Source organism: Callithrix jacchus, chromosome 10 (assembly GCF_049354715.1).
Source record: "Callithrix jacchus isolate 240 chromosome 10, calJac240_pri, whole genome shotgun sequence".
NCBI lineage: Eukaryota > Metazoa > Chordata > Mammalia > Primates > Cebidae > Callithrix > Callithrix jacchus.
Window position 1 is genome coordinate 127,795,469 of NC_133511.1, and position 27,367 is coordinate 127,822,835.

Below are 27,367 nucleotides of genomic sequence, written 5' to 3' on the forward strand. Positions count from 1 at the left end.
CAGAGGTGGCGCTGGCAGAGGTCATGAGGGACAGAGGTGGTGCTGGCAGAGCTCCTGAGGGAAAAAGGTGGCACTGGCAGAGCTCATGAGGGACAGAGGTGGTGCTGGCAGAGCTCATGAGGGACAGAGGTGGCGCTGGCAGAGCTCATGAGGGACAGAGGTGGCGCTGGCAGAGGTCATGAGGGACAGAGGTGGCACTGGCAGAGGTCATGGGGACAGAGGTGGCTCTGGCAGAGGTCATGAGGGACAGAGGTGGTGCTGGCAGAGCTCATGAGGGACAGAGGTGGTGCTGGCAGAGCTCATGAGGGACAGAGGTGGCGCTGGCAGAGGTCATGAGGGACAGAGGTGGTGCTGGCAGAGTTCATGAGGGACAGAGGTGGCTCTGGCAGAGGTCATGAGGGAAAGAGGTGGCAGTGGCAGAGGTCATGGGGACAGAGGTGGCACTGGCAGAGCTCCTGAGGGACAGAGGTGGTGCTGGCAGAGCTCATGAGGGACAGAGGTGGCACTGGCAGAGGTCATGAGGGACAGAGGTGGCGCTGGCAGAGGTCATGGGGACAGAGGTGGTGCTGGCAGAGTTCATGAGGGACTGAGGTGGTGCTGGCAGAGGTCATGAGGGACAGAGGTGGCGCTGGCAGAGGTCATGGGGACAGAGATGGCGCTGGCAGAGTTCATGAGGGACTGAGGTGGTGCTGGCAGAGGTCATGAGGGAAAGAGGTGGCGCTGGCAGAGGTCATGGGGACAGAGGTGGCACTGGCAGAGTTCATGAGGGACTGAGGTGGTGCTGGCAGAGCTCCTGAGGGAAAGACGTGGCAGTGGCAGAGGTCATAGGGACAGAGGTGGTGTTGACAGAGCTCATGAGGGACAGAGGTGGCGCTGGCAGAGGTCATGAGGGACAGAGGTGGCACTGGCAGAGGTCATGAGGGTCAGAGGTGGCGCTGGCAGAGCTCATGAGGGACCGAGGTGGCGCTGACAGAGCTCATGAGGGACTGAGGTGGTGTTGGCTGAGGTCATGAGGGTCAGAGGTAGCATTGGCAGAGGTCATCAGGGTCAGAGGTGGTACTGTAGTGGTCATGAGGGTCAGAGGTGGCACTGGCAGAGCTCATGAGGGACTGAGGTGGTGCTGACAGAGCTCATGAACACAGGGATGGCTCTGGCAGAGCTCACTAAAGAGGTGGCACTAGCAGAGCTCAGGAGGGACAGAGGTGGCACTGGCAGAGCACATGAGGGACAGAGGTGGTGCTGCTAGATTTCACTGAGGACAAAGGTGGCACTGGCAGAGCTCACAGGTACAGAGGTGGCATTGACAGAGCTCCTGAGGACCGAGGTGGTGCTGGCAGAGCTCATGGGAGGCAGCTGTGACCTGGCATACCTTCCCCGCCTCCCCAGTACACAGGGCAGCCCAGGAGACAGAGCTATAGCCAGGCCTGGGGAGCCGCACAGGGGCGTGAAGCATCCTGAGGTTCCACACTCAGACTCGGCAGAGTTGGACTTCAGTGCCTGCTGTTGGTAAGAACGTGGAGGTGGTACACTGGGGAGCTCGCGGTCTCACACCTGCTCCTACCTGGCTCCTCTGTGAAGCCTTTCTGCCGGTGAAGACCCCACTAAGCAGCCGGGGCTCCTCGGCCGGGACTTCCATCCCACTCCTCATTTCTCAAAGCAAATGGATCCATGGACGCCACCCAGGCTGGCCGGGGAGAGGCGAGGGATGGGAATGGCTGACAGCACCCTCCGTGGACCCCTCTCCCTCCAGAGCCCCTCGAGGGGCTTGACCTGGGATCCACAGCCACCACCCATGAGAAAAACCTCATGACCAGGACAGGTCCCTGAATCTGTGTTTTGCTGGTCATGAGGGAAAATCAGGTTGGAACCCCTCCCTTTGGGCAGGCAGAGACTAAAAAAAAAAAACTTGTGGAGCACTGAGTGTTCACATGGAGGCTTAGGAAGACGTGACCGGCCCAGAGGGCTTCCGGGTGATCCAGGAACTGCCTGACATTGGAGGGGGCTGGGCGGGTGGATTAAAAGACCTTGCAAAGGGCTGATGAGCCCACAGTCTCAGAGAGCGATTATCTTTCATTTACAGAGATTATGGGTTGGAAGACTGCACTGGTGTGGGAGCCAGAATCTCAAATAGACACAGCCAGCAGAAAGCCTCGGAGCCCCCGGCTTCCTGGGGCACCCCAGGAGAGGCCAGGACTCTCCCTACCCACGTGGAGGAGACATCACAGGGCCGCAGCCACGCACGGAAAGGCTGCCTCCCACAATTGACTGCCTCATGCCCAGCCTCCCCACCCCGACAGCGCGGCCAGGTCTCTTTTTCTGACCCTTGTAACTGGGGAAGGTATGTTCACCCTTCACAGCAAGCGATGGCATTTGGGGGGCTCCTGCCAGTTGCTAAGACAAACTCATTAGGAAAGAAAAGTCTCTAAAAGAACAGAACAGACACAGAATTAACCTAACACCAAAACCCCCAACTGAAATTTTCATGCTGTTCATGGATTACAAAAATTGAAGTCCCAGAAGGTGAATTTTGGTGAAAAATGTCAGAAAATGGGCACAGACAAAGGCTGTTATTTATACAAACTCCTAAGAATCTGTCAGAAGAGTCGGGACTTAGGGAGGGGAAGAATTCACACCCTGGGGGGATGAAGGAGGAAGAGCTGGGACATTTTCAAATACATTTTACTCTGCAGACCAGGCAAGTCACTCAAAGGAAATCACACCGGTGACATCAACACGAATATTTTAATGAAAATTACCTCGCTTAATTAGCAAGATTCATATTAAATCAGTTTCCTCAGCACTGAATTTCCTTCAGGGTTTATTTTACAATGAGCCGGGGCTGGAAAGTGTCCTCGTTTCCTCCAAGCCATGTCTTCCTATGATATCTGATTCCCTAAAACGAGAGCTCTCTGACGAAACTCTAACTGGAGCCATCCATGGAAATGATGATCTTTTTTGTGTGAAAAGGGTTAAAAATGACTGTTTTTTGTCTGAAAAATGATTGATATTCCACCCAAGTGCTTCCTGCTTTCAGGCAATCTGCACACTAAGTAGGTGGATATTTTCTTAGCTGGCTTACATGCATTTATTTATACATTTTTTTTCCCCACAATAAAAATCACACAAGGTATGACAAAGAGCGAGTTCACTTTTAAAGTTGGCCACGCTCCCTTCCCATCCACTCCCTGCAACTAAAAACCCAGGGACCGGAGAGCCGGGAGCGGCTCGGGAGGCAGCCGCCCATTCGGTGCGGACAGCCATGTGCCCCGACCTGCCTCGGCCAGTGTCTGTCAGCCCTCTGGTCACCGAGGACTCCAGGCAAAACTTCCTTCGTCTTCCCTAGGACTTAGTTCCTAACACGCTCCGTGGCACCGTCCCTGCGGATGGCCGTTCCGGAATGCAGCCCCACAAGGGCTGGAGGCTCAGGGGCAGCACACAATAAGGCGAGACCTTCCACTGTGCTGTATTCAAGACCAACTCAGACCAAACCGTGTCCCTAACCCAAGTCATCATCCCCTGACACGCCAGGGATTAACAACCAGCAATTTTAGGAGGAACTGGCGTCCCCCTCTCCCCCACCCCAAGAATCAGCCAGCAGCTGCTAATTCCCATGCACCCGGCTCCCGACAGCTTTTTCCTTACCTTCCTTCTTGGTGAAGGCATTTAACAAAGACTTCATTTTCCCTCTGACTTTGGCAGCGGTCCGCTCATTATATAACCTTCCTGGATGGGAGGAAGGACAGGCGCGCAGCCCGGCCCCTGGGTGCTAGAGCCGCTGGGACCCGGGGAGAGGTGGCGGGCGTCTGGGCACGGTGCACTTCCGAGCATAGCTGGGTATGCCAGACCCAGCGTGCTGGTGACAAAGCCCACCCCATATTCTGCCTGTCAGCTGGGAAGCAACTGCACGTAGACGGGCTGCTCTCAAACCCGGCTACCTCTCGCGGCGCGCGTCATGTGAGCCGGGCTACTCTGCTTTTGTGCTCAGGACATTGAGGAAAAGGCACTGCTGAGGGTTAACGCGGATCAGGCGTCCTCGAGCTGGCAGCCGGGAGACGCCGGGAGGCATGAGTGAGCTTGAGCCCCAGTTATCCAAGGAAACTCGGGCTGGTTCTGGGCGCTCCGTGAGCCCGTGCCTAAATATAAAGCACTGTGCTTTTCTATTTTTTTTAAAAAAAAAATTTTTTTTTAAAGAAAAAGCCAAGTTTGTTTGTCAGCTAGCAGATGTGGAAAGACAGTCGGGGGAGGGAAGCATCCAAGCACCAGATCAGCCTCACAGCAGACCCACGTTCCCTGGGCAGACACGGCCATCATTCTGCAATTTCTGAGCACGACCTATATTTCTGTTCAAAAGAATCAGACACAAGTGCCCATGACTTCTCTGGCTCCCCCCCATCGAGGTAATTACCCTGGAAAAAACAGGACTCCACCCCCTCCCACTTTTTTTTTTTAAAGAAAGATAAAAAGACAATTAAACCAAGACCCTACCAAGGATGGCCCCGATTCCAGACGGCTGAAAAGAGCAAGCTCTTCAGGGTCACTTTAGGCATTTCCAACCCAACAGAGGGAGAGAAAAGAGGAAAGCTACCCCTTGGGAATTCTACATGGAGAAAGTCCGATTTATGAAGCACACACAGAGAAGTGTGTGCATGCTGGTGCCCTGTGGCAGGGGGACAGTGATTTATTTCTACGCCAGGACGAGCTTCCTGAAGCTACCTGGAGCAGCCAGGGCAGGGCTCTGTTGCCCAAAACCTCTGCTGGGCTGTAATTTATTGTGCTGCGGTTTTTCTTTCCTGGTTGCTAAGAGAACTGCTTAAGAAATTTAAGAAACACACAGACACACACACACACACACACCCCAAAACCAGAAAAGATGAGACAAGATGAGGAAACACACACACCCCAAAACCGGAGAAAGACGAGACAAGGAAAAAGCAACCAGAGCACTGAGGGTTAATTCCATGTGGTTGACACACTTTGTGCAAACAGAAATGGTGGCATGAGGGGGACAAGGCTGGGGGCTCCTAGGAGCCTTTCCCTGCAGGTGCACCCGGACAGGATGGCGGCAGCCTCGGTGAGGGCCTCTGGGTTTAGGGAGAGTGAGACCCCCACAGAATCACCGAATGTGTGCCTGTATCGGCTGGGCACTAAAACAGCACCTCTCGGCCCGGCTCAGGGGCTCACGCCTGTAATCCCAGCGCTTCGGGAGGCAGAGGCGGGTGAATTGCTTGAGCCCAGGAATTTGAGACCAGCCTGGGCAACAGAGTGAGACTCCGTTTCCATGAAAAGTAATTTAAAAATATCAGCCGGGTGTGGTCATGAGCCTGTGGCCCCAGCTACTCAGGAGGCTGAGGCAGGAGGCTGAGCTGAGCCTAGGATTTCAAGGCTGGGTGAGTTATGATCGCACCACTGCACACCAGCCTGGGGGCAGAGCAAGACTCCGCCTCTAAAAACGAACAAAAAACCCCACAAAAACCCAGAAATAACAATAAACCTCATCTCTTATTTAACTCACACAACTCATCAGCCGTATCAAAACTCTGCCCCGGGTGACATTCTCACCCCATCGTGCGTCGCCAACTTGTAAAACCGAGTCAAAGCCATTTCTAAGACTCGCACAAGCAAACAGTTCTGAGGCCAGAGCCACCAGTGTGTCCCACGGGGTTCGTGCACCTCCTTGGACACTCTGAGCAAGGCTTCAAGGCTTCCAGAAGAACCCTCCTGAGATGCACAAAGCCTCCCCCCTTTTGGGGGCCTGACGATGTGTCCTCCGGGTGGACCAGCCAGGGGAGCCAGAAGCTTTCCAGATGGTGAGTGTCTAGTTCACTGCCGTGTGCCGGCCTGGCTGCCTGCCCTGGCTGGCGAGCGCCAGGAGGCTGGGACGGGGATGCCACCGTGTTCGTATTGGTGTGTAGAGGGAGCTCCTCCAGGCTGGGGGACCCGGCTGGTCGTGTGTTCAGCCACGTGAGCCCAGAGAACTCACCAAGGCTCAAGGAACTCTCGGGGAGACTCAGTGACGCTCAACACCCCCTCCATCTGTCAGTGATCGATTCCCTCCCAAAAGCACAGAGCCTCATCCTGAGCCAAGTTTCTGAGCCAATCGCTGCTCCCATGCTGCTGCCTTGGAGGCCAGCAGCGGTGCGGGCAGAGCCTGCACATTTCTGGGCTGGCCCAGTCAGGATGGCCCTTGGCCTGAGGCCAGTGGTGTCCCGCCATCTTTGGCTGCCTTGCTGGCCACAGATGACCTTGGGTGGAGAGTGTGGGGAAGAAGCCACTTCCCTGGGGCTGTGAGACAATCCTGCAGCTGTTCTGACTGGTGGGACAGGCAGGGTACAAGATAGAGCTTCTTCCCCTCACAGGGGCCACCTCTGTCAGATACGTCAGAAGACTCATCAGCCACGTCAAAACTCTGCCCTGGGTGACATTCTCACCCTACCACGCGTTGCCAACTCATAAAACTGACTCAAAGCCATTTCTAAGATTCGCACTAAGAAATAGTTCGTGTGTCCCATGGGACATGCACCACCTTGGACACTTTGAGCAAGGCTGAACGGCCCTGAAGAGGCCCTGCCCCAACTGAACCAGAGCAGAACGTAGAACCTGTGGACGGGAGCCATGCAGCAGCGCTCACAGCTGCTCCAGACAGGACCCTCAGCGACCGCCCCCAGCTGTGTGTGCAGCAGCTGGTCCTGGAGGTGCATTTGCTCATAAGTAGGACCCAGTTGGGGGTTTCAAGAACCCTGGGCTGCTCAGGGAGAAGGGAAGAAGCCTTCCCAAGACAAGACCCTGACACCAGGAACATGGCTGGCTTCCCTCCCAGGGGTCCCTCTTCCCCATCCACCCCCATCCATCCACCCCATGTCCCAACTGGTTTGGGGGCATGTGCAGAAGACAGCAAGATCCGAAGACCCAGGCCTGCTTCTCAGGCTGTGCAGGGGCAGGGCGCGACGAGGCTCTGGACACCAGCGAAGAGCCCAGGGAACATCCCCAGGCTAAAGGATCCCTTTTACAGACACCTTCAATTCTTTTAATAAGCAGACAACTTTCCCACCCACGCTCGGAGGAGGCGGAGCAAAGCATTCACAAAGACCAGGGGTGGCGGGGGCTGCTGAGTGCCCGCCCTGGGCCAGGCTCTGCCACATGGGGTCTTCTGGTCGACCCCACAGAAGTCCTGCCCAGGGAGCTGGGCCATTCTTGATACCACCCTCCCAGCCATGCGGTAGGCTCTCCGTGGATACTTCCAGGGAGGGGGCTCGCTTTCTCCATGCAGGGAGTCTCACCACCAGCTGCGGGCAGCAGCACCTGCCTATATGAGCCTCCTTCCCCACACCCACCGCTGGCCTCCTTCCTCCCTAATAGGTGCAGACCACTTAGTCATTTGCTGTGGAGGTCATGGCACTGAAGGCGGAGACTCTGCCCTGACAAACCCATGTGCGCCCTCCACGGCGTTCTTCATTGGGTGTCCCCATCCCTGCTTTTCCGGGGGGAATATTTATCTTTCAGCTCTGAGAGGTGGCCATGGGAACATCAGCATTCATTCTGCCCCTCGTTTTACAAGCATGTCGGTGGCCTGAAGCCTGCCCTGCCTGCCTGGCTGGGAGGGAAGTTCGTGGACAAATGTTGGGTCTGAGTGTTTGAGGTCTGGGCACTCATAGGACTCCACACTTGGGGTTATCGCGGGAGATGCGCTCACCCTGAGCCTGGGGGTAGATGGTTTGCACCCTCCTCCCATCTGCACACAGGCCTGGCCCGTCACCCTCCAAGCCACAGAGACCCAGAAACCTGCCACCAGCCAGGTGACCTTGGAGACACTGGGCAGCAGAGGCAGAGGCAGGTGCAGAGCCTCCTGGGGAATTCCAGGAATTAGCTAGCACCATTCTCATCCCTAAAGCAAGGATTCCGAGGGCGACCGAGAGCTGCTGGTTGACATGAAAATTAAGACAAAGATAAAAGATGAAACTTAAAAACCCATTTTCCCCTGAGGCTTCCAGAGATCTTTTTCTCTGAGAAAAGCCTCAGGCTTTGGGAATGTCCCCATTGAACTGCAATCCTGGGTTCCTGAGACCAGGGGCAAGGCTGTCAGCTGAGACGGATGAGGTTCAGAGGGGCCAGGTGCTAAGCCGCCCAGGGCCCAGGAAGGGTCCGACATCCCTGCCGCACCCACACAGGCTTCCACGCCTTGGAGCCCAAATGCCCACAGGATGGCTGAGCCCTCCCTTCCCTCCGCCTTTAGACCCTCTGTTCCTATACGGGTCCTGCATGGAGGGCCTAAAACAACCCTGGAGGCTGGTGGTGGCCACGTTCCTACTGAATGGAGATGAGGTTTTATTTCAGATGGATTTCATTCAGGAAGAGGGAGAGATTGGAGCTGAAGGATTCCAGCTGTGAGCTGGTCAGGGGCAGGCGGGCAATAGGGAGAGTCACGTGAGTGGCTGGCGGCGAACCTGTCTACCTGTCTACCTGTCTACCTGTCTACCTGCCTGCCTGTCTACCTGTCTACCTGTCTACCTGTCTACCTGCCTGCCTGTCTACCTGCCTGCCTGTCTGCACGTCCACCCGCACCGAAGCGCAGGTGACCACCCTGACTCTGTTCGTTGTCCACGGACAGATGAAAAACCAGGAGAAAAGAGGAGAGGGAGGCTCTGAAGTCAGAGAGTTTCCAGGAAGGAAAAGGGTCACCCCCAAATGAACTCCAAACTCTCCTCCTCCCACTGGCCCTTCAGACAGCAGCTCAGCTGCACTCAGCCCAGCCCCAGCGCCCGGCCCTCGGTGCTTCATGAGGCAGTGACATCCAAAGCCCCATGCCTCCTTCCCTCCCTCCCTGCAGCCCCTGCCCACGAGCACCCCACAGACTCACCCCGCACACGGCACCACCCCCCAAAACCCTCAGACTCACTAATCCCTTTATTTGCCATGTCTTTTGACAACTGCCTGACAACGGGCTGAAAATAATTTCACTTCTTGCATAAAAAAAAGCTCTTTGCACATCAGAACATTTCAAGGTGCTCTGAAGTCCTGGCAGGGGGCCCGTACCAGGTGTTATAAACACGCCTGGTGAGACTCGGAGGCACTCACAGATCTCAGAAACGTCCCCTGTTCAGTACTGATTGGGCGATTGCCTCTGCTTGCTGTGGCTTCAGTGCTCATGCGGTCTGGAACCAGACCCAGACATGGGAGCCAAGATGCAGGTTTTAGTGCTGACTCTGTCTCATGCCCCCTGCAGCCATGGGCTGGTTGGACACCCCCAACCCTCAGTTTCCCCTTCTGTAAAGCGGGACTAGCACAACTCAGTCCGCAGGGTGGAACTTCAAGCTCATGTTTGAAGCGCGCAGGGGAGAGGCTTGGTGCACGCAACACCGTGGGGACACCGTCGGGGGCAAGTCCCAGCTCTGTAACCCGGGAAAAGTCCATCATCTCTCTGTGTCTCTGTTTCCTAGTCTGCTTAGTGGGGCTATTAATGGTGCTGCATCACAGGAGAGTCGTAAGGATAAAGTAAGCTAATATTTGTAACGGTGGTACCTGGAGGCAGTGTCAGTGACCACTGAATAATATACTGAATTTTTAAAAATCTGTTAAGCAGACAGCAAGGCAATTCCCCTGCTCTGCCCAACTCTGTAATAAACGAGTTCTGGTCTGTTGGTCACAGTGTAGTCACATGATCTTTCTGGGTGCTACCTCCTCCAGGAAGTCCCCCTGACTGATCCAGGCAGCAGACAGACCCCTCCTCAGGGCTCCTGTGGCAGGCGGCAGCCCTCGGGGCATGCTGTGGAGCTGGAGACTTGCAGCTCCTCGAAGGCAGGTTCTGTGCTCAGCCTCACTGAGCTGCACACTGGGAGTGTCACCTTGTGCTTTGGAGATGAGTGAGTGAGTGAGTGAGTGAGTGAGTGAATGAGTGAGTGAACAGAGTGGGTGAGTTCTACCTTATTTTCTGAGTGTCCCAAAGCACTTTACTAGGTTCACCAGGCTGGTCTCTAGTTGTGCTGCTCACCTGAGGCCAGAAGCCATCTTCCTTCTCTGCCCCCTGCCCCCACTTTTGCCCAGGACCTTGCAGGCACCCAGTGGAGGCCAAGGGAGGCTTGTGCTGAGCCACATCCATGCTAGCAGCTGCCCAGACCCTGACAGGCTTCGTGGGCCAACCTCGCCTTGCCCCACAAGCAGGTGTGTCCAGGCTGGTGTCCTCAGCATCCTCACTGCATTTGGAGTTCCCTGCACCCCACATCCTGCCTGGAAACAGCCAGGGCTCATCCCTCAGCTTCCTGGCTTTTGAGGTTCGAGTTTGAGCCGATCAGACACCTGGACAGCCAGAGAAGTGCTGAGGAAGAGCAACTCACAGAGGCCGGCAGGTGTGGCACCGGCTCCAGCACAGGGTCAAGCTCCTGCCAGCGCCTCTGACTGTCCACGGCACCATGTGCTCCACAAGCCCACCTGCGGCTGGACGCCGGCAGCTGCAGTTCCCAGGCCCGGCTGCCTGGCCCTCTTGGAGCACAGTGACAGCCTGATATCTGTCAGAGTCTTCCCTGTCCCGCATCCACAAGCCAGAGCGGACTCTACTGCTGTGACCCAGACCCTGTCTGGTAGAGACCATGAGGCCGGGTCGCCGGCAAGAGAGCAGGGCACACAACATCTCTCAGGGAGGTCTCTGGTCCGGGGACCCTGAGAGCATCTCTGCAACGTCTGCAACTCGACTTTCTGGGTTCAAATCCCACGAGGTGACAGTCCACAAGTCACAAAATGTCCCTGGACTCTGGATCACCAATTGTAAAGCAAGCTCAGCGATGGCGGCCACTCCAAGGAGCTGGTTGGGGAGCTAAGTGCTTACTGGGCACAGGACTTATGCACAGTCAGCACTCAGCAGAGGTTAGCTCCGGAGCTGCCGCCATGACCACGGATGAAGTTGGTTTATTATTGCCGGTTGTTCATCACAGCGATTATGACAATCGCTTGTTGACGACGGAGGTCCTGACAGCCTCTGCGGGCAGCTCAGGTGGCTGCAGGCGGTGGAAGGGCCACTAGAGACAGGGTCCTGACCCTGACCAGGACAGGGTGGCCCCCCCAAGACACTGCTCCTGTGTAACTCAGACCCAGGCCCTCCTGGAGCCAGTGCCAGGAAGGAGCTCCAAGATGAGGAAGGTACAAGGGCCGGCTTCGAGCGTTACCTCCAACTTAAACCCTGAGCAAAACACTGAGTGCCATGACAACCAAACCAGAAGGGAAGAAAGGAAAATGCTGGATGTAGCAAAGGACTCCAAGAAAGATCACCCGGGGGTGGGGGCCGGGGGTGCCGCACTATCCCAGAGATTTACTAAGGCCCCACCCCATATGTCAGAGGGAGGCGCAGGGGAGCACCTGAGCCTGTCTGCACCTTAACACAAATAAACGCACAGGAGGCGGCTCTAACTCAGGTCAGACTGGAGATCCATGAGTAGCTGAAAGAAATGAAACTCTAGAGGGTCTCAGTGGCCCACCAGTCCTGAGCTCTACTATAGCTTGCAGAATCAAAGGCTCAGTGCTGAGAAAGTATGTGTGCAAGAGCCTCGGCCCCTGGGGGCCAAGCCAGGAGCAGGGGCGGCAGGAGCGGCCAGGTACGAGCTCGAGCAGGATTCTTCCTGCCCTTCCCCCACCGGATCCGAAATAGCAGCTCCTGTTCTTTCCCTCGTAGCTTTAGATAACTGCAATTTAAATATTAGTAGGCAACATTTCTCCATCTCACAATAATTGTTAAATGAATCATGCTTTTATAAATAACGCAAGATATAAAAAGGCATCTCAGCAATAATGCGGGGTTATCTTTGCACAAAGAGGTAGGAGTCTGGAGTTTGTAATGTTCGGAGTCATTGAGGGAAGCTCTGCTCCTGCGGGATCGACGGAGGCCCGTGGAAAATCAGGGTGAGGGCAGGGAGGATTGGGCATGGGAACCTCCCGCAGGGTGTCTCTCCCCGGCTGGGGGCGGAACTCCAGGAAGAGACACTCCAGTTTCCTGACCCTGAATTGGACTTTAGGGCCAAGAACATGAGGTTATTTTGGGGGACAGTGGGGAGAAGCTCTGGAGGGTGAAAGTGGGTCTGACCACAAAGAGAGGTGAGGGTTTCCCAAGAATGTATCTTCTAGAAGAACGGCAGCCTCCAGACGTGGCCTCCTCTGCCCTCCCCCCACACAGCTCCCACCTTGGCCACGGGCTCCTGCACAGCCACAGCGCCATCGAACAGGATGCTACTGTGTGCGGGACCTGCCACCCTGACTGGGGAACAGCGGTGGAGCCAAGGGGTGGGCAGTGTGAGCCACCCCTGTACTGGCCCTCTGAAAGCGGAGTGACTGTGGACGCCTGGGCCTCCCAGACTCAGCCTCCTTCTCAGACTCATGTGCTGAGACGTGTTCCGCCAGTTCTCAAGGACATGGGCCACTCAGGCAGGAATGACAACCCGGAGCCCAGATGCAGGCGGCTCACAGTCAGCACTTGACAGAGGTCAGCTCCGGAGCTGCCGCCATGACCATGCCTCAAGTTGGTTTATCACTGCTGATGGCTCATCACAGCGATGATAACAACAGCTTGTTCCGAGGGAGGTCCTGACGGGCGCTCTCGGTCTCTCCGGGCAGCTCAGGGGGCTGCAGGCGGTCGAAGGCAAGCAGGCCACAAGAGACAGGGTCCTGACATCCTGACCCAGGCCAGGACAGGGTGCCCCCCCCGCCCCAAGACACTACTCCTGTGTAACTCAGACCCAGGCCCTCCTGGAGCCAGTGCCAGGAAGGAGCTCCAACATGAGGAAGGTACAAGGGCCGGCTTCGAGCGTTACCTCCAACTTCAACCCTGGGCAAAACCCTGAGCGCCATGACTAGAAAGGAAAGAAAGAAAGAAAGAGAGAAAGAGAGAGAGAGAGAGAGAGAGAGAGAGAGAGAAAGAAAGAAGAAAGAAGAAAGAAGAAAGAAGGAAGAAGGAAGGAAGGAAGGAAGGAAGGAAGGAAGGAAGGAAGGAAGGAAGGAAGGAAGGAAGGAAGGAAGGAAAGATAGATGTTGGATGTAGCAAAGGACGCCAAGAAAGATCACCTGGGGGTGGGGGCGGGGGTCTGGGGGCTGGTGGCAGGGGGCGGGGGTCTGGGGCCGGGGGCCGGGGGCTGGTGGCCTAGGGCTGGGGGCTGGGAGCTGGAGGCCCGGTGGGGGCAGGGATGATCTTGCACCACAAGCCCTGGGAGGAACCAGAGCTGAGCTGGGGGACCCCTCTTGGGGTGAGCCACCCTCTTTCCACAGGACTTGATGGGGTCCTTTGTTCCAGCTTCTTAGAAAAGAGTGAAATCTGAGCTTGGTGGTGGAAGATATGAGTCCTGGGTCAGTCTTTGACTCAAGGCAGGGCTCTGGGACTCAGTTTCTCAGCTGTAGAGTGGGGTGACCAGTCCTCATCCTGCTGAGGTCTCATGAAGTCTCTGAGAATCCCACAGGCTAGAGAAACTCAGGAAGGAGAAGGCTGGAGATCTAGGGACAGAGTGGGCTCCCTCTTGGACCTCAGTGGAGGCCAGGGGAGTGGGCACTCAGAGCAGGGCAGCAGCTCTCCTGTCTCAGGCCACTCTGGGGGGGTCTTCCCACCACCTCCCCTCCCCTACAGGAAGGCCCACCAAGGCGCAAGAGGGGCTCCCAAAATATAGTCAGGAGAGTCGCTCCATTTCGGGTGGCCACAGACACCCTTAGCACAGCCTGCTCGCCCACGGTGGGCAGGGAAGGCCCGGCTCTCAGTCCCTCAGGGAACAAGCCCGCTGCTTCCACTGTCTGAGGGGCCACACACTGAGAGGCAGCATGGCCCCTTGGCCCTGATTCTCAGCCCAGGTCCATACAGCTGCTGCTGGGCACAGAGGGAAAGCTTGGGCGAGGCCGGGGGCAAGGACGGTGCCCACGTCCCCCCTTGCTACTTGAGACCTGGTCACGTGGCTGTGCCTGTCCGAGCCTGCGCCTGCACAGTGGAGAAAGGGTAATAACAGCAGTCGCCTCGAAGGCCAGCATCTGTGAAAGTCGGTGTTTACAGAGTGTCAGGCCTGGAGGAAAAGGACTTTCATGCAAGGCCTGGATCTCTACGCTGTTGGGTCGATGCTGCCTGTGGGGCCCTGCCTGCCTCCACTGCAGCCTCTGCTCACTGCTGGTAGGCTCCTCAGCACCTGGGCATTTGGTACCAGACTGCAGATGCCAGGACCACGCAGAGAGAACCACTGCAGGTGCACAGTGCCCAGGAGGCTCACTGAAGGGCTCGGCCTGCCCAGCAGCTCCCCACACAGAGTGACTTACTTAAAGCAGCTCCTGAGACCATCAGAGGCCAACTAGAGTCACCATGTCCTGTGCCCTGAAGGTTTACATCCCCCCAAATTCGTGTGTTGAAACCCTAACCTCCCATGTGATGGAAACTGGAGACACTGGGAGGTAATCAGGGTTGGATAAGGTCAAGAAGGTGGGACCACCACGATGGGAGCGGCGTCCTTGCAAGAAGAGACTTGAGAGTTGGTCGATCTCTGTTTCTGTGTCTCACTCTCTCTCCGCCATGGGAGGGCACAGCAAGAAGGCTGCCGTCTACAAGCCAGGAAGGGAGCCCTCACCAGACACCGAATGAAGATCCAGTCAAGGGTGGCTTCTTGAACCAGGACTTCCCTCAGAACTTCGAGAAAAACATTTCTGTCGCTGAAGCCACCAGTCCATGGTATTTTTGTTATGGCAGCCAGAGCTGATGAAGACACCAGGCAGACCGAGCGTGCCACTGCCCCTTACAGGCCACGGAGGCTTACAGGGCTCCAGTGAACTTACACCATCGCCTCTGCTGCCCCTGCTCCTCCACATGCCCCTGCACCCACATGGGCTCTGGCAGCTCCCTCCCAGTGCCGTGGACACACTTCTAGGCCTCGGCCCCGGCTGTGCCTGCCCGCCATCTGGCACTCCTCTGTCTGCCCCTCCCATGTCTGGCTGCTTCCAACTCCAGGTTCGTGCACGGACGCTCATGGTCACCTCATGAGGTGGCTTTCTTGGGCCATCCTGTCCAAGAGAGTTACTCTTGTATTCTCCAGGCTAGCCCCTTGTGACTCTTTCCTTTGCTGTATTTATTGAACACTGAAGTCACGGCAGTTTTGAGTTTGCTTATATGGTCTTTTTCCGCAGGTAAAATGTCTGCAAACTTCAAATAAAGGCAGAGTCTGACTTAATCACCACTCCGTCACCAGCACAGAGCTCAGATTCTCTCAAAAAATGTGTGTTGAGGCCAGGCACGGTGGCTCATGCCTATAATCCCTGCACTTTGGGAGAATGAGGTGGGCAGATCACTTGAGGTCAAGAGTTCGAGACCAGCCTGGCCAACATAGTGAAACCCCGTCTCTATTAAAAATACAAAAAAAAAATGAGCCGGACATAGTGGCATGCCTGTAATCCCAGCTACTCGGGAGGCGGAGACAGGAGAATCGCTTGAACCCAGGAGATGGAGACTGCAGTGAGCCAAGATGGCACCCTTAAACTCCAGCCTGGGCAACAGAGCAAAACTCTGTCTCAAAAAAAAAAAAAAGATGCGTGCTGAATAACTTCACCCAATAAATGAATAAATAAAAGGAAGGCACATTCCTACTTCCCACTCGGGACTTACACTATGTTTGTCTCACCATGTGGAGTGTCTTCCCACCGTGAACACTGCCTCCCACAACTGGGGCTTTCTGGAAGGCCTGGGGCAGGGGAGGGGCCTTCACACACTTTTCTACGCTCAGGGCATGACAGAAGACCCCACACACAGTGGGAGCTCCTCAGTACATGTTCTGGTTATTTTAAGTCCTCGTCTGCCGCTTCAACACTTGGGTTGTTTCACGCTGCTTCTAACAACTGTGGCTTCCATTGGTTGCATGCTGCATTTTCCTTCTTCTCTTCCTAGCTAGTAATTTCTGATTCTATACTGGACATTGTTACGTCGGAGAGACCCTAGGCTCTGTTACGTTCCTCTGAAGCGTGTTTAGTTTTTCAAGTGGGTAGTGAAACTATCAGCGTAATGCCTTGCCCCGTGGAGGTGCGATGTGAGGCTCTGTTGGGGGAGTCTCTGTCTGCCTGGTCCTGGGATGGAGTCCTGACCCCTGGGCCCCTCTGGGGCTCCAGCAGAAAGCTCAAGGTGTTTACCAAGCTCCTCTAACATGCTGGGACTCAATTCTATACTGTCTCTCCTGCAGTGGAAATTCCTGACGTCTCCCCACAGTACTAGTGATTTAAGCCACTGTTTTCCAGGAGGCCCCTGGAGTCTCACCCTGCACATGCTGGCTCAAAATTCCAAAAGGAATTTACGTGTAGACTTCAGGGGCCCCCTCTTTCCAGGATTTCTCTTGACTTCTGGTCTCTCAGGCAACTCTGACCCCAACCTCCAACCCTGGAATCCACAACACAGTGACACTCCACTTTCTGTCAGGGGAACCCCTAATTAATCTGGGTCTCACAGTGGGGCTTCCCTGTGTCAAGGGTCTCAGCATCTCTAGTCCTGCCTGCTTTTGGCCACTCGCCCAGCCTACAAGCAGCTGGTGTGTTTCTACGGAACATGTCCAGAGCTTGCCACTGTGATTAGCAGGAGGTGGTGTGTGCTGTGACATGCCCCGCTCGTCAGTACGTTTATAATCATTCATAATACAACACATTTTTGTATGTTAAGTAAGTCACCCAACAGGTGCCCTCAAACGACCTTTCCATCCTAAATAAAGAACAATGTATAAACTGTGGCCTCCACAGCTGGAGACCGTGTGCTGGAAACTGTCTTGGTTGCTTTATTAGGTAACTCAGCTTAGAAAGCCCTCAGGGAAAGGGCGGGTCTGTGCCCATAGCCCTCCCCATCCGGCTCCACAGCCCATGGTATCCAGCAGCCAGTGCATTCTCCCCATGTCTGGAGGCAACACACACCCCCCTGGTAGGGGGTCAAAGCAGAGAGGGGACCAGGACGCACTGTGACCGCTTACTACACAAGCCAAAAAGCCCGGAGCAGACGGCAGGTGCAGCCTTCCTGGGCCTCTGGGCTCCTGGACCTGGACTTCCTTACAGCTCATCAGGGGAGGACCACGGTCTTGGAGGAGGTTTATTTCAATACAAGAATCCAACTTTTGCAAGGGTTGAGTACCTCCAGGAGGCTGGAAGTGAAGGCGGGTTGAAGGGAGGTCCCTTTTCAGATCTAAGTGTCCCCGGTAAAGCTGCCAGGCCACCCTGGAAAATGAAGCACTCACCAGGCGGCTGAGTGAGGCTGGTTCTCCACCTCAGTTCTTCACCTAGTTAGCGGCTCCAAATGCACATTTATATTTTGGGAACTAATTAAGGCTCAGTGACTGATTTAACCTTCAAATGCGTTCCTCCCAGGGCCGAGCTGGCAGCATAGCTCATATCAGGCACCACGTCTGCATCAAGAAAACCCCAAAGTCCAGGAAGAACCAAACCATGAAGGGAAGGGACGCGGAGAGGAGGGAACGGCAAGGGCGAGGTGGGCCAGGCTGGCCAGCGGCTTTGCAGCCGCAAAAGGCAAAGGGCATGGGGCCCACCGGCTGGCTCCCCACATGGTGATGGCATGCAGTCTGGGAAGAGCAGCGTGAGGGGCTGTGAGGACTCAGGCACTGTCACAGTCACAGCCTCCCAGTGCAGTGAAGGCCTCACTGTGATTGCGACCTCAATGTCAAAGGCAACCAGAGGTGCCCCGACCATTGGACAGGGAGGGGGTTGGGTGGGTGCCTCGGGGAGCCAGAGGGGGGCTCACCTGGCATCACAAAGCATGAGGCAGAGATGTTCACAGACCCGCCTGCCGGTTCCCAGTGCTACTGCTGCCTGGGGGCTCAGTTTCCCCACATGTCAAAAGGGGAGTGGAATGCCACTCAGAAGTCCTTCAGGCTGCAAGACCCAAGGGCCCTCTCAGCTCTAAGGAGCACCCTGCCTGGGGGGAGCCCCTCGGAGGAGCAGAGTGTCCGTGGGGCTGGCTCCTTGGATTCTAGGGGCAGTAACTGGTACAAAAGGTGGAGACCTGGGAGGGCGAGCGCCACAAATGAAAGGGCACACAACGGCAGCTGCGCTCTGTAGCTCGGTGGCCAAGAGAGCTCCTGGGACCTCAGCCCTCAGGGTGGGGCTGTCCCGGGCAGCGGGAGCCTGGGGGGTGCCACACGGGGAGGCTGGAGCCCACAGACTCAGGATCTCCCTCCTGGGTGCTGAGGACAGGGACAAGGACCTACTGTGGGGGTTATGCCGCAGCCATCCCAGCACCACGGCACTTCTAAGAGATGCTGGTCAGGCCACCCCCAGCCAGCAGGATTTGCTCTGCTTGGATGCCACAGCTGTTGGGCCCATACCTGCTCAAATCACAAACAGAACGAACGCAGTATTGGTGACATGTGACGACTCACCAAGCATTTACTTGCATGTAAATGAAATCTCATCGTGTCATGAAAACATTTAAACATGTTACTGGTTCCTTTTTAGTAAAATTTGAGGATGGTCTTGTCTTCCCTTGACTTGGGGCCAAAACGCAAGCTGTGTTTCACTGGAGCTTGTTAAGACTTGACCTGAGAAACATTCTGGATGGCTCTGATCTCCTTCAGAGGTGTATAAAACATATAGGAATAGGCCGGCACAGTAGATCCTGCCTGTAATCCCAGCACTTTGGGAGGGCGAAGCAGGTGGATCGCTTGAGGTCAGGAGTTAAAGACCAGCCTGGCCAACATGGTGAAACCCCATCTCTACTAAAAATACAAAAAAAAAAAAAATCTAGCCAGGCATGGTGGCAGGTGCCTGTAATCCCAGCGATTTGGGAGGCTGAGGAAGAAGAATCGCTTGAACCTGGGAGGCAGAGGTTGTCGTGAGCTGAGATTGCACCAGTGCACTCCAGTCTGGGTGACAGAGTGAGAGGAATGAAAGAAGGAAGGAAGGAAGGAAGGAAGGAAGGGAGGGAGGGAGGGAGGGAGGGAGGGAGGGAGGGAGGGAGGGAGGGAGGGAGGGAAGGAAGGAAGGAAAGAAGGAAGGAGGGAGGGAGGGAAAAAATAACAATTATCACAGCAGTGAAAGAGGTGGGCAGCAGCAGCAGTAATGCCTGGGGCACGCCGGCCATGGAGGGGCAGTGGTGCAGCTTCCATCTCTCCTCCCCTCCAGCGCCACCCAGGGCACAACCATTTCCCCCACTGCACAGTGGAGGAGTCCAAGGCTCAGAGCAGGTCAGCAGCCGGACGGAGGTCACACAGCAGGCTGTGATGTAGGGGAGCTGAACCCGTGGGGTCTGCCTTTGGCCCCATCGTTTTCCCAGCTGCTGTGCTGAAACCCAAGCCCTGCACCCCAGGAGGGTCTCCAGCTCGGTTCTTCGGGAATTCTGGCCCAGGCTGGGTGCCTGCAACAGCTGCCCAAAGGTCCCAGGCCCCTCTCCCTCTGCTTCTCCCTTAGCCAACAGGCGAGCCAGCTCCTGAGGAATTGGGGTGAGTCTCCAGCCCACGAGGCCAGATGGCGAGACTGCTCCTCCTGCCTGGCTTCCTGCCTCCTTCGGGATCAAACACGCAGCACCTCTTCTCATCCACAGACCTTCCCACGCCTCAACCCCAGCCCTGACTGCATGTCTGCTCGTCAGCTCCCAAACCTCCTGCAGGTGGCGGCCACTGTCATTGACCTGGGCAGACATCCGCGGAGCCCACTCCCTCCCAAGCGGTCCTCGTGCTGTCACCGCCCTTATCCCCAGGACCTAACTGCTCTTCTCCCTTAACCCTGGGCTCCTGCAGGACAAGAGACCTTGTCTCTGTCTACCCCACGCGCCCTGCAGCCTGCTTGGGCGTCACAGCTGTTTGGCCCATACCTGCTCAAATCACAAACAGAACAAACGCAGTATTGGTGACATGTGACAACTCACCATGCATTACATGAATATGAAATCGCGTATGTCATGAAAACATGTAAAGGTTTTACTAATTTCTTTGTAGTAAAATTTGAGGATGGTCTTGCCTTCCCTTGACTTGGGGCGGAAACCCAAACTGGAAAGACAGACACTCCAGGGAATAAAGTTCATTCCCTGCCCTTCGAGAGCCCGGGCGGCTCCAGACCTTTCCACGGCACCGTGGTGACCCCGAGGTGGTCAAGCTATGAGCCACGGAGGCCTGTGGCCCACCTGCTTTACTCCGTGCTGTGGTTTCGCTGGGCCACCTTGGCCAGGCCGCATAACCTCTCTGAGCCACCGTCTCTCCATGTGCAAACGGTGTTCTCAGGCCTCCTCTACACTTGTCCCTTTCAGAGGCCCCTTTAACTTCAAAGTAGAAGAGAACTGGGTATGGGGGGGTTGGGGGGTCAGCAGCCCTGCACCATGAGCTGCTGTCCTGGAGTGAGCACAAGCCTCAGCCTGGGTCCCTCAGCCAGAAGAGGGTTCCGCTCCCTGCTGTGCTGCTTGGCATTCTCGAGCAGCTTAAAGGGAATTTGGCAAGGAAGCTGAGCCCTGTCCTGAAGCTGAAAGAGACACCGCTAGAGACTCATAGGGAGGTGGGGAGGCAGCACGCAGGGTCCCCCTGCCCAGAGGCCCAAGAGATGGCCATGGTGAAGCTCCCTCCACAGGGTTGTCCCTCAGCATGTGAGCTGGCATGGGGACCTGTGAGATGACACAGCTGGTGGAAGCTTCCACACCACAGGCTCACTCAAGGGCACAGAGCTGCCCACACCACACCTGGGCCTCAGACTCACGGAGTGGGCAGGGCAGACCCTGGGCTCTCATGGCCTGTGGAAGGCTGGGGCGGGAGCCCAGGGCTGAGGCTGGAAGGTACAAGTTTTCAGGTCATGAGGTCAGGGAGCAGAGGGGGCAGTGGAAGTGGAAAGTCTCTGAGATGCTCAGGTGGTGAGTGTGACCAGGAGACAGCAAAGACAGCTACTGGGGGAGGGCGGGGCTGCTATGGGGTGGCTTGCTGGGGGAGGGCGGGGCTGCTATGGGGTGGGTTGCTGGGGGAGGGCGGGGCTGCTATGGGGTGGGTTAGTGGGGGAGGGCGGGGCTGCTATGGGGTGGCTTGCTGGGGGAGGGCGGGGCTGCTATGGGGTGGGTTGCTGGGGGAGGACGGGGCTGCTATGGGGTGGGTTAGTGGGGGAGGGCGGGGCTGCTATGGGGTGGGTTAGTGGGGGAGGGCGGGGCTGCTATGGGGTGGGTTAGTGGGGGAGGGTGGGGCTGCTATGGGTGGGCTGGGTGGGCCCCAGGAAGAAGAAGGGAAGCAAGACTTGGTGGCCTTTGGGAAGAGTTTATGGATGGTTGGTGTGAGGTCACAAGCAGAAGGCAGCACCTACAAGCCACAGAAAGAGGCCACAGGAGGACCCAGCCCTGCAACACCTTGATCTTGGGCTCCAGCCTCTAGGGCTGTAAGAACACAGACGCCTGCTGTGTAATCCCCCCACCCCAGCCCACCTTCAGGCTCTCTGCACATGCTCAACCAATTCTTAGAGGACACATGATTCAACTCCTCTAAAACAGAACTGCTTCTGCCCTCCGGATTCGGTGCGCAAGGCCAGGGAGGTCACAGATGTTTCCCGGGGCTCCTGCTGAAGGCCTGTGAAGGCCATCTCCTTGTTGGGGTGGCCACACCGTCTTCGCCTTCCTCCTCAGCTCAGGGACTCAACCATAGTGGATGATTCCCCAGTGACCCCTCGGTTCTCTTAGGGTAGGACCACCCTGTGCTGTGTCCACTGTCCCCTGTGCCATCTGAGTCCCTGAGGGCCAGGAGCTCCCTGGGGATGAGCGGGCGCCTCCACCCACACACACACACCGAGCCCTCGCCCGCCTTGCCCACATCTCTGGACGGGAGGACTCTGCCGGCAGCACTCTCCCCGCCACAGGCACCCCCCCAACATTAGTTCAACTCATTAACGCTCTGCTTAAAAAGACAAACTAATGAATGCCCCATTTTCCTAATTGGGTCAGCGGAGCACAGCTTGAATAGCATTCAAGACGTTCAGTTTCTACCTGAAACTGCCATTTTTTCCATTTGGGCTGGGGGACAAGGGGAGCATGAAAATCTCTCTCCCTAGATCCCTGGTCTGGCCCTCACAGCCGGCCGTCTTAACAAGGGGATCATCTAAAACACTGGGCACATTTTCCGACACGGCACAAACTCACGGGAACTGTGCGGTTCAAGGCCGTGGTGGAGGAGCTGGAAACAGTCTCCACGCTTCTGCCGCCCTTCACTCCCCACGCTGACACGGGCGCCTGGCCCTCCTGCCACAGCCCTCTGAGTAATCCCAAGGAGGGGACCAGCCAGGTCAGAAGGTCTGAGCAACCCATGGCCCTGGGCACAGGTCTGGCCAATTGCTTTCACCGGAGTTATGCCAATTTATATGACCAAGCCACGGGGACCCAATTTCCTCTTAAGAAAACAAAATCCTTTTCTAAAATGAGGTATAGAGAAAATGGGTGTCAACCAGAGGACAATAAACTTCGAAGACGAGAGTGTTTTCCACTGGAGTGGATTGGGGGAGACGTAATTTCACACTGAAGAACTCATCAGAACAGAACAGTTTCTCCTTCTCCCAGAAAAATGGACTCTGATAACATCAGGCCCATTCCAGATCGCCAAGTCTGTGACAGTTTTCCTACTCGGCTTCATGAACTTCCAACGGAGCGTGCTTGTTGGCCCCGAGGCCAGCGCAAGGCCATCTTGAGTGCCCAGGATAGAGCGGGGGTGCTGGGCAATGTGGGCGAGGATGCCCGCAAACCACCCACTGAGACTGTTCCCAGAGACCAGAGGCAGGCATGGGAGACGACCTGGTGCCACTGAGATCCCAATAAAACCCAGGATTTATGGATGAAAAGGAGAGCCACGCCAGGGAAAATCAGAATCAAACGGCCAGCCCTGGGTGAATGAATGCACATTTCCCATAATTACAGAGACATGGAAATCAGCAGTGCAGAACAAAGGGGGAAGGACAGCCCACTTCCAAGTTGTTTGCAGCGGAGGCTGAAAATAGACGACGGAGAGGTGGTGCTGGAGAGAAACCGCCAGGGTCTGTCTCCGAGCCTCCCACAATGAAACAACAAGCAACACGCTGGGGGCAGGAACGGGAGCCGGCGGAGGGGAAGCACCCCAGAACACTGCTCCCCGCCCCCTCCCACGCACCGGAGAAACAGAAGGCCAAGGGCAGCTGGGAAGGTTTCCAGAGGCTGGGGCCAGGCCCAGAGAGACCTAAACTGGGTCCCTGGGAAAGCAGGAGGGAGAAAAGCAAACTGGAGAGTCCAGAGTGGGCTCCCAGGGGACAGCACCCCAGGCAAAGTCAGCCAAAGAGGGTGGGGGGGGTCTTTCTACCGGGGCAGAAAACAGAGGTACCCCCTTCTCAGGGGTTCCCAGGAGGACATCCGAGCCTTCAATGCCTCAGGTTGTTTATCTGTAAATCAGTATTATTATTAGAAACAGGGTCTCGCTTGGTTGCCTAGGCTGATGTGCGGTGGTGAGACCTCAGCTCACTGCAGCCTCAAACCCCAGGCTCAAGTGATCCTCCTGCTTCAGCCTCCCAGGTAAGTGAGATTACAGGTGTGCACTGCCGTGCCTGACTAATTTTTATTCTTTAAGTTTTCTGTAGAGATGGGGTCTTGCTATGTTGCCCAGGCTGGCCTCAAGCGATCCTCCCACCTCGGCCTCCCAAGGCCCTGAGATTATGGACGTGAGCTGCTGTCCTCAGCCTCATCAGTCATGCAGTAACAAGGGTGACGCTGGGAAGCACAGGTCAACAGCTGGTGTCCCAGGCCCTACTCTCAGCCCTCCACGGACGACAGGTGTTGGGCAGCCACCTCACCCCGGCACAGCAGGCAGGACTATCATCCCCACGACACTGAGACAGTCCAGTCACCTGCTCACGGCCCCGAGGCTGGGAAGGAGCCAGCGCTCCGAGGTCTGTGTTCCAATGCCCTTCTCTGAATGATGAGGGCTAGAACAGGAGCACTGGGTGCTGTTAGCATGAATGAGGTCATCCAGTGGAGAGCCTCTGGCGCCTCCCAGGCCCAGAGCATAGCTCGAGGCCCGTGGTGCTGTTTGAGTTTCTCTGTGCTCATAAAAGAACCCACTTCCATGGGGCCGGGTAGCTGCTCTCCGATCTGAGGACGGGCAGGACTGCAGCTGAGGCCTGGGCATTCCCCTCCCTCAGTAGGACAGCATCTCTTTACAGAGGAGGGTGCAGGCCCCCATCGGGAGGAGGGGACCCCCGCACCAGCTCATCATCAATCTCGACAGGGCCCTCCACGGAGCTGCGACCCCCACCGCAGCGCAGGGCTCTGGGTCTATGTCTGGGGCCTCAGCTGCGCAGTCGCACTGCACCAGGGCACCCCGCAGGAGGCCGTCCCTCCTGCCCACTCTGCGCTTGACGAGGTCCACCCCTCCTACCGCCGCAATTCTGTTGAGGTTCCAGTGAGATGCGGACCCCACATCGTCTCACAGGGCAGTGACAGGGTTGGCAGCAGCAGGGCCTCCTGTCTGAGGTTCTCAGCAAGGAAGTGATGGCAGGATGCAAAGCCGTCAATCCCAGGATCTACTGTCAGCGTTAAAAATAGGGGGAAATGCGCCTAGCTGCCAGATCCCCCTCCAGGGAGGGTGCTGCCCCCTACCCTGCTCAGCCTTTCAAATTAATTTTTAATTGCTCTGAAGCGGGGACCAGCCCTGAAAACCTGCCCCAGCATCTCTGTGCTCAGCAGCCGCCCCATCCAGGGTCTCATCCCTGCTCCTGAATTTCCCATGCTCCTCTCTCAATTCACTCCTCTCCCAGCTCCAAGCTCACAAGCAGAGGCTACCACGCAAGCTCGCCCACAGTCGCCAGAGAGAGGGGCCGGCCTGGCTCTGCCTGGGGTGCCCCCACCCACCGCGCCCTGATCATCTGGCTGCAGGGGTGGGCCAAGAGCTAGCCCAGGACCTGCCCAGCAAGGCCTGGATCAAAGCGGGGTCATGGAGGGCTTGGAGATGGTCCCCACTGCAGGCCCACCTCCTCCCAGGCTTCACGGCTACAGGAGCCTTGAGGTGCCTAGGGCTGCTGAGGTGACCGTGGCTGGAGGGGACCAGCCAGCTGAGCTGTGGCTTCATTTTGCTAGAAGACACGGCAATGCCTGCGGTAGGGAGGGCGGCCCCACACCTATTCTCAGTTCCCAAAAAGAGTCTGAGGTCTGCTGGGCTTCATTTTACAGCCAATGAAACAGAAGAGGAAAGGGCCTCTCAGGACAGCCGTCTCTCCACGGAGGCTTAGCGACAGCGATCTTATCACTGCTGCCGAAAAAAGCAGCCAGAACTCCGGATTTTTATGTGAAATCTCCTGATTTTAAATACCAGCAACGAGTTCCTATTTTATCAAAATGTGCCTTACAGCATGGGCTAAAAGAATCTGCCCGTGAGCCGCCAGGAATGGTGGGGTGGGGCTTTGAAAGACAGGCAGTGGCAGGGCCTGGTGGGGGCAATCAACCTCCCACTCCCCGTTCTTCCCACCGCTTCCCGAAGTGAGCTCCGTGGAACCCTGGAGACCCCTGAGGCTGACTGTGCAAACCGGGTCCTACAGTGACCTTCGGGAGATGCCAGGTCAGACAAAGCTACGGGGCTTTCTAACTGCAGGCCTTACCAGGACCCAAAATGCCGTCAAGCACATCCTGAAGGTCCAGGAAGGGAGTAACGGAGGCAGCGCTTCCAACGCGACTTCACCCCAGACCTGTGTTTTGCAGTGCAGCCTCGGCACTCGCTAGAATCCAGCACCTCTGCCTTGAAAGTTGAATGCCACGTGTGCAGTTCAGGGTCCAAGGAATTTGGGCATGGGATGCACACGCCACGCCCAGTGCTGCCCGCCACCCTCAACAGTGCACTCTGGCTATGATCTTAATTACAGAATGGGAGCACCAGTCCTCTCCCCGAGCAAGCCTTGTGCTACCTTGTAGGGAGCACCAGGAATGTCAACCAGTGCACGCTTCTGGGAGAGCAACTGAGCACCGTACAGACAGCCAGGGCTCCGAGTGGGTGAAGGGGAACCGTGCTCTGAGGCTGGATGCTGCGTGAATGAGTCAGAGGAGGATGCAGGTGGTGCCCAGGGATGCCAGCTGCAGGGCCTCTGAAAATATGAATGGTAGAAACGGCCTGGACCTCACGCTCTGGAATGTTCAGACATTCCGGGTCACGCTGCCCCCCCGCCCCCTCCCCCACAAAGGACACACGGCACAATTGCCAGCAAGATGAATACTCCCATAGGCAAGGTGTGATGATGTGTACCTGAAATCCCAGCTACTAGGGAGGCTGAGGCAGCACTGTTTGAGCCCAGGAGTCTGAGACCAGCCTGGGCAACACGGTGAGACCCCGTCTCCACATATTAATATGTATATACATATGCATGTATGTCAGTGCTGGTCTGAAAAGGTGAGGCAGAGAAAAGACACAAATCCACGATCTACTCTCCCTAGAACACATCTGAATGAATTCTATCTGTGGGAGCACAAATGGGGCTGGAAGTCCTTCTCTGCATGGCGGCCGGCAGGCTGCGGCAGGCCAGTGTAGGAAGTGGGTACCTGGGCTACGGTGGGCCCCGGGGTCAACTGGACTACAGCATAACCCTGGGCCAGGGCCCGCCCTCCGTCAAATGAGAACACAGGGCTCGCTGTGTGAGAACACGCCTTACTCAGACACGTGCCGGCATGCAGCAGCTGCACTCCCTCCTCTCCTTGCCTTTTCTTATGAGGACATTTATGTCAAAAGAACGAAACCACAGCAGAAAATATGCAGCAGAAGCGTGTGTCAAATCTGTTAACAGCTGCCATTGATCAAGTCTCCAAGATGGCGGTCTGGGGTCCGTGATTTCTCTACATTATCTCTATGTTTTCAAGGAATGACTTTACTCATGGCAAAATCCACATAAAATTCAGCATTTTCATCGTTTTTAAGTGCATGGGTCAGTGACATCAAGTGCATTCGCCATGTTAGGTGACCATTACCACCATCTGTCTCCAGAACTTTTTCATCTTCCCAAACTGAAAACTCTGTCCCCATGAAACACACAGTCTTCGTTCCCCTCTCCCCTGGTCCCTGGCCCTCATCATCCTACCCTCTGTCTCTGTGAATCTGACGACTCCAGGGACCTCACATGAGTAGAGTGATACAGGATTTATCCTTTAGTGACCACTCAGGATATAGTCACTGAGCACCGTGCCCTTAAGGTCCCTCCACGTTTCAGCCTTCGTCACAACCTCCTACCTGAAGGAAGGTCTGCCTTTAATCTTCACAATAGTGTCAGCGGTGAGTACTCAGGTTACCAGATGGGATCAGAGAAGTCAAGAAACATGCCCAAAGTCACACAGCAGCACCTGAAACTTGAACCTAGAGATGTCCGCCTCCAAGCTTCCACCCCAGATGCCATACCTCCTGTCCCCAAGGCCACAGAGGAGCGGCGGTTTTTCATGCATTTTTCA

At 56.2% G+C, this 27,367-nt stretch overlaps 1 protein-coding gene across 28 annotated transcripts in view; it reads right to left on the minus strand.

Annotated features, from left to right (window-relative positions):
- SHANK2 (SH3 and multiple ankyrin repeat domains 2) overlaps positions 1-27,367 on the minus strand; it is a 720,394-nt gene that overhangs the window by 370,749 nt on the left and 322,278 nt on the right. For 5 of the 28 annotated variants that reach the window (XM_078341744.1, XM_078341743.1, XM_078341742.1 and 2 more), the window contains exon 1: positions 3,643-4,112. The exons of the other annotated variants lie outside the window; for them this stretch is intronic. In XM_078341744.1, coding sequence (XP_078197870.1) covers positions 3,643-3,679 — 37 coding nt within the window. In that variant the 5' untranslated portion in view covers positions 3,680-4,112. Of the gene's footprint in view, positions 1-3,642; positions 4,113-27,367 lie in introns of those variants that run through there. 28 annotated transcript variants of the gene reach the window in all.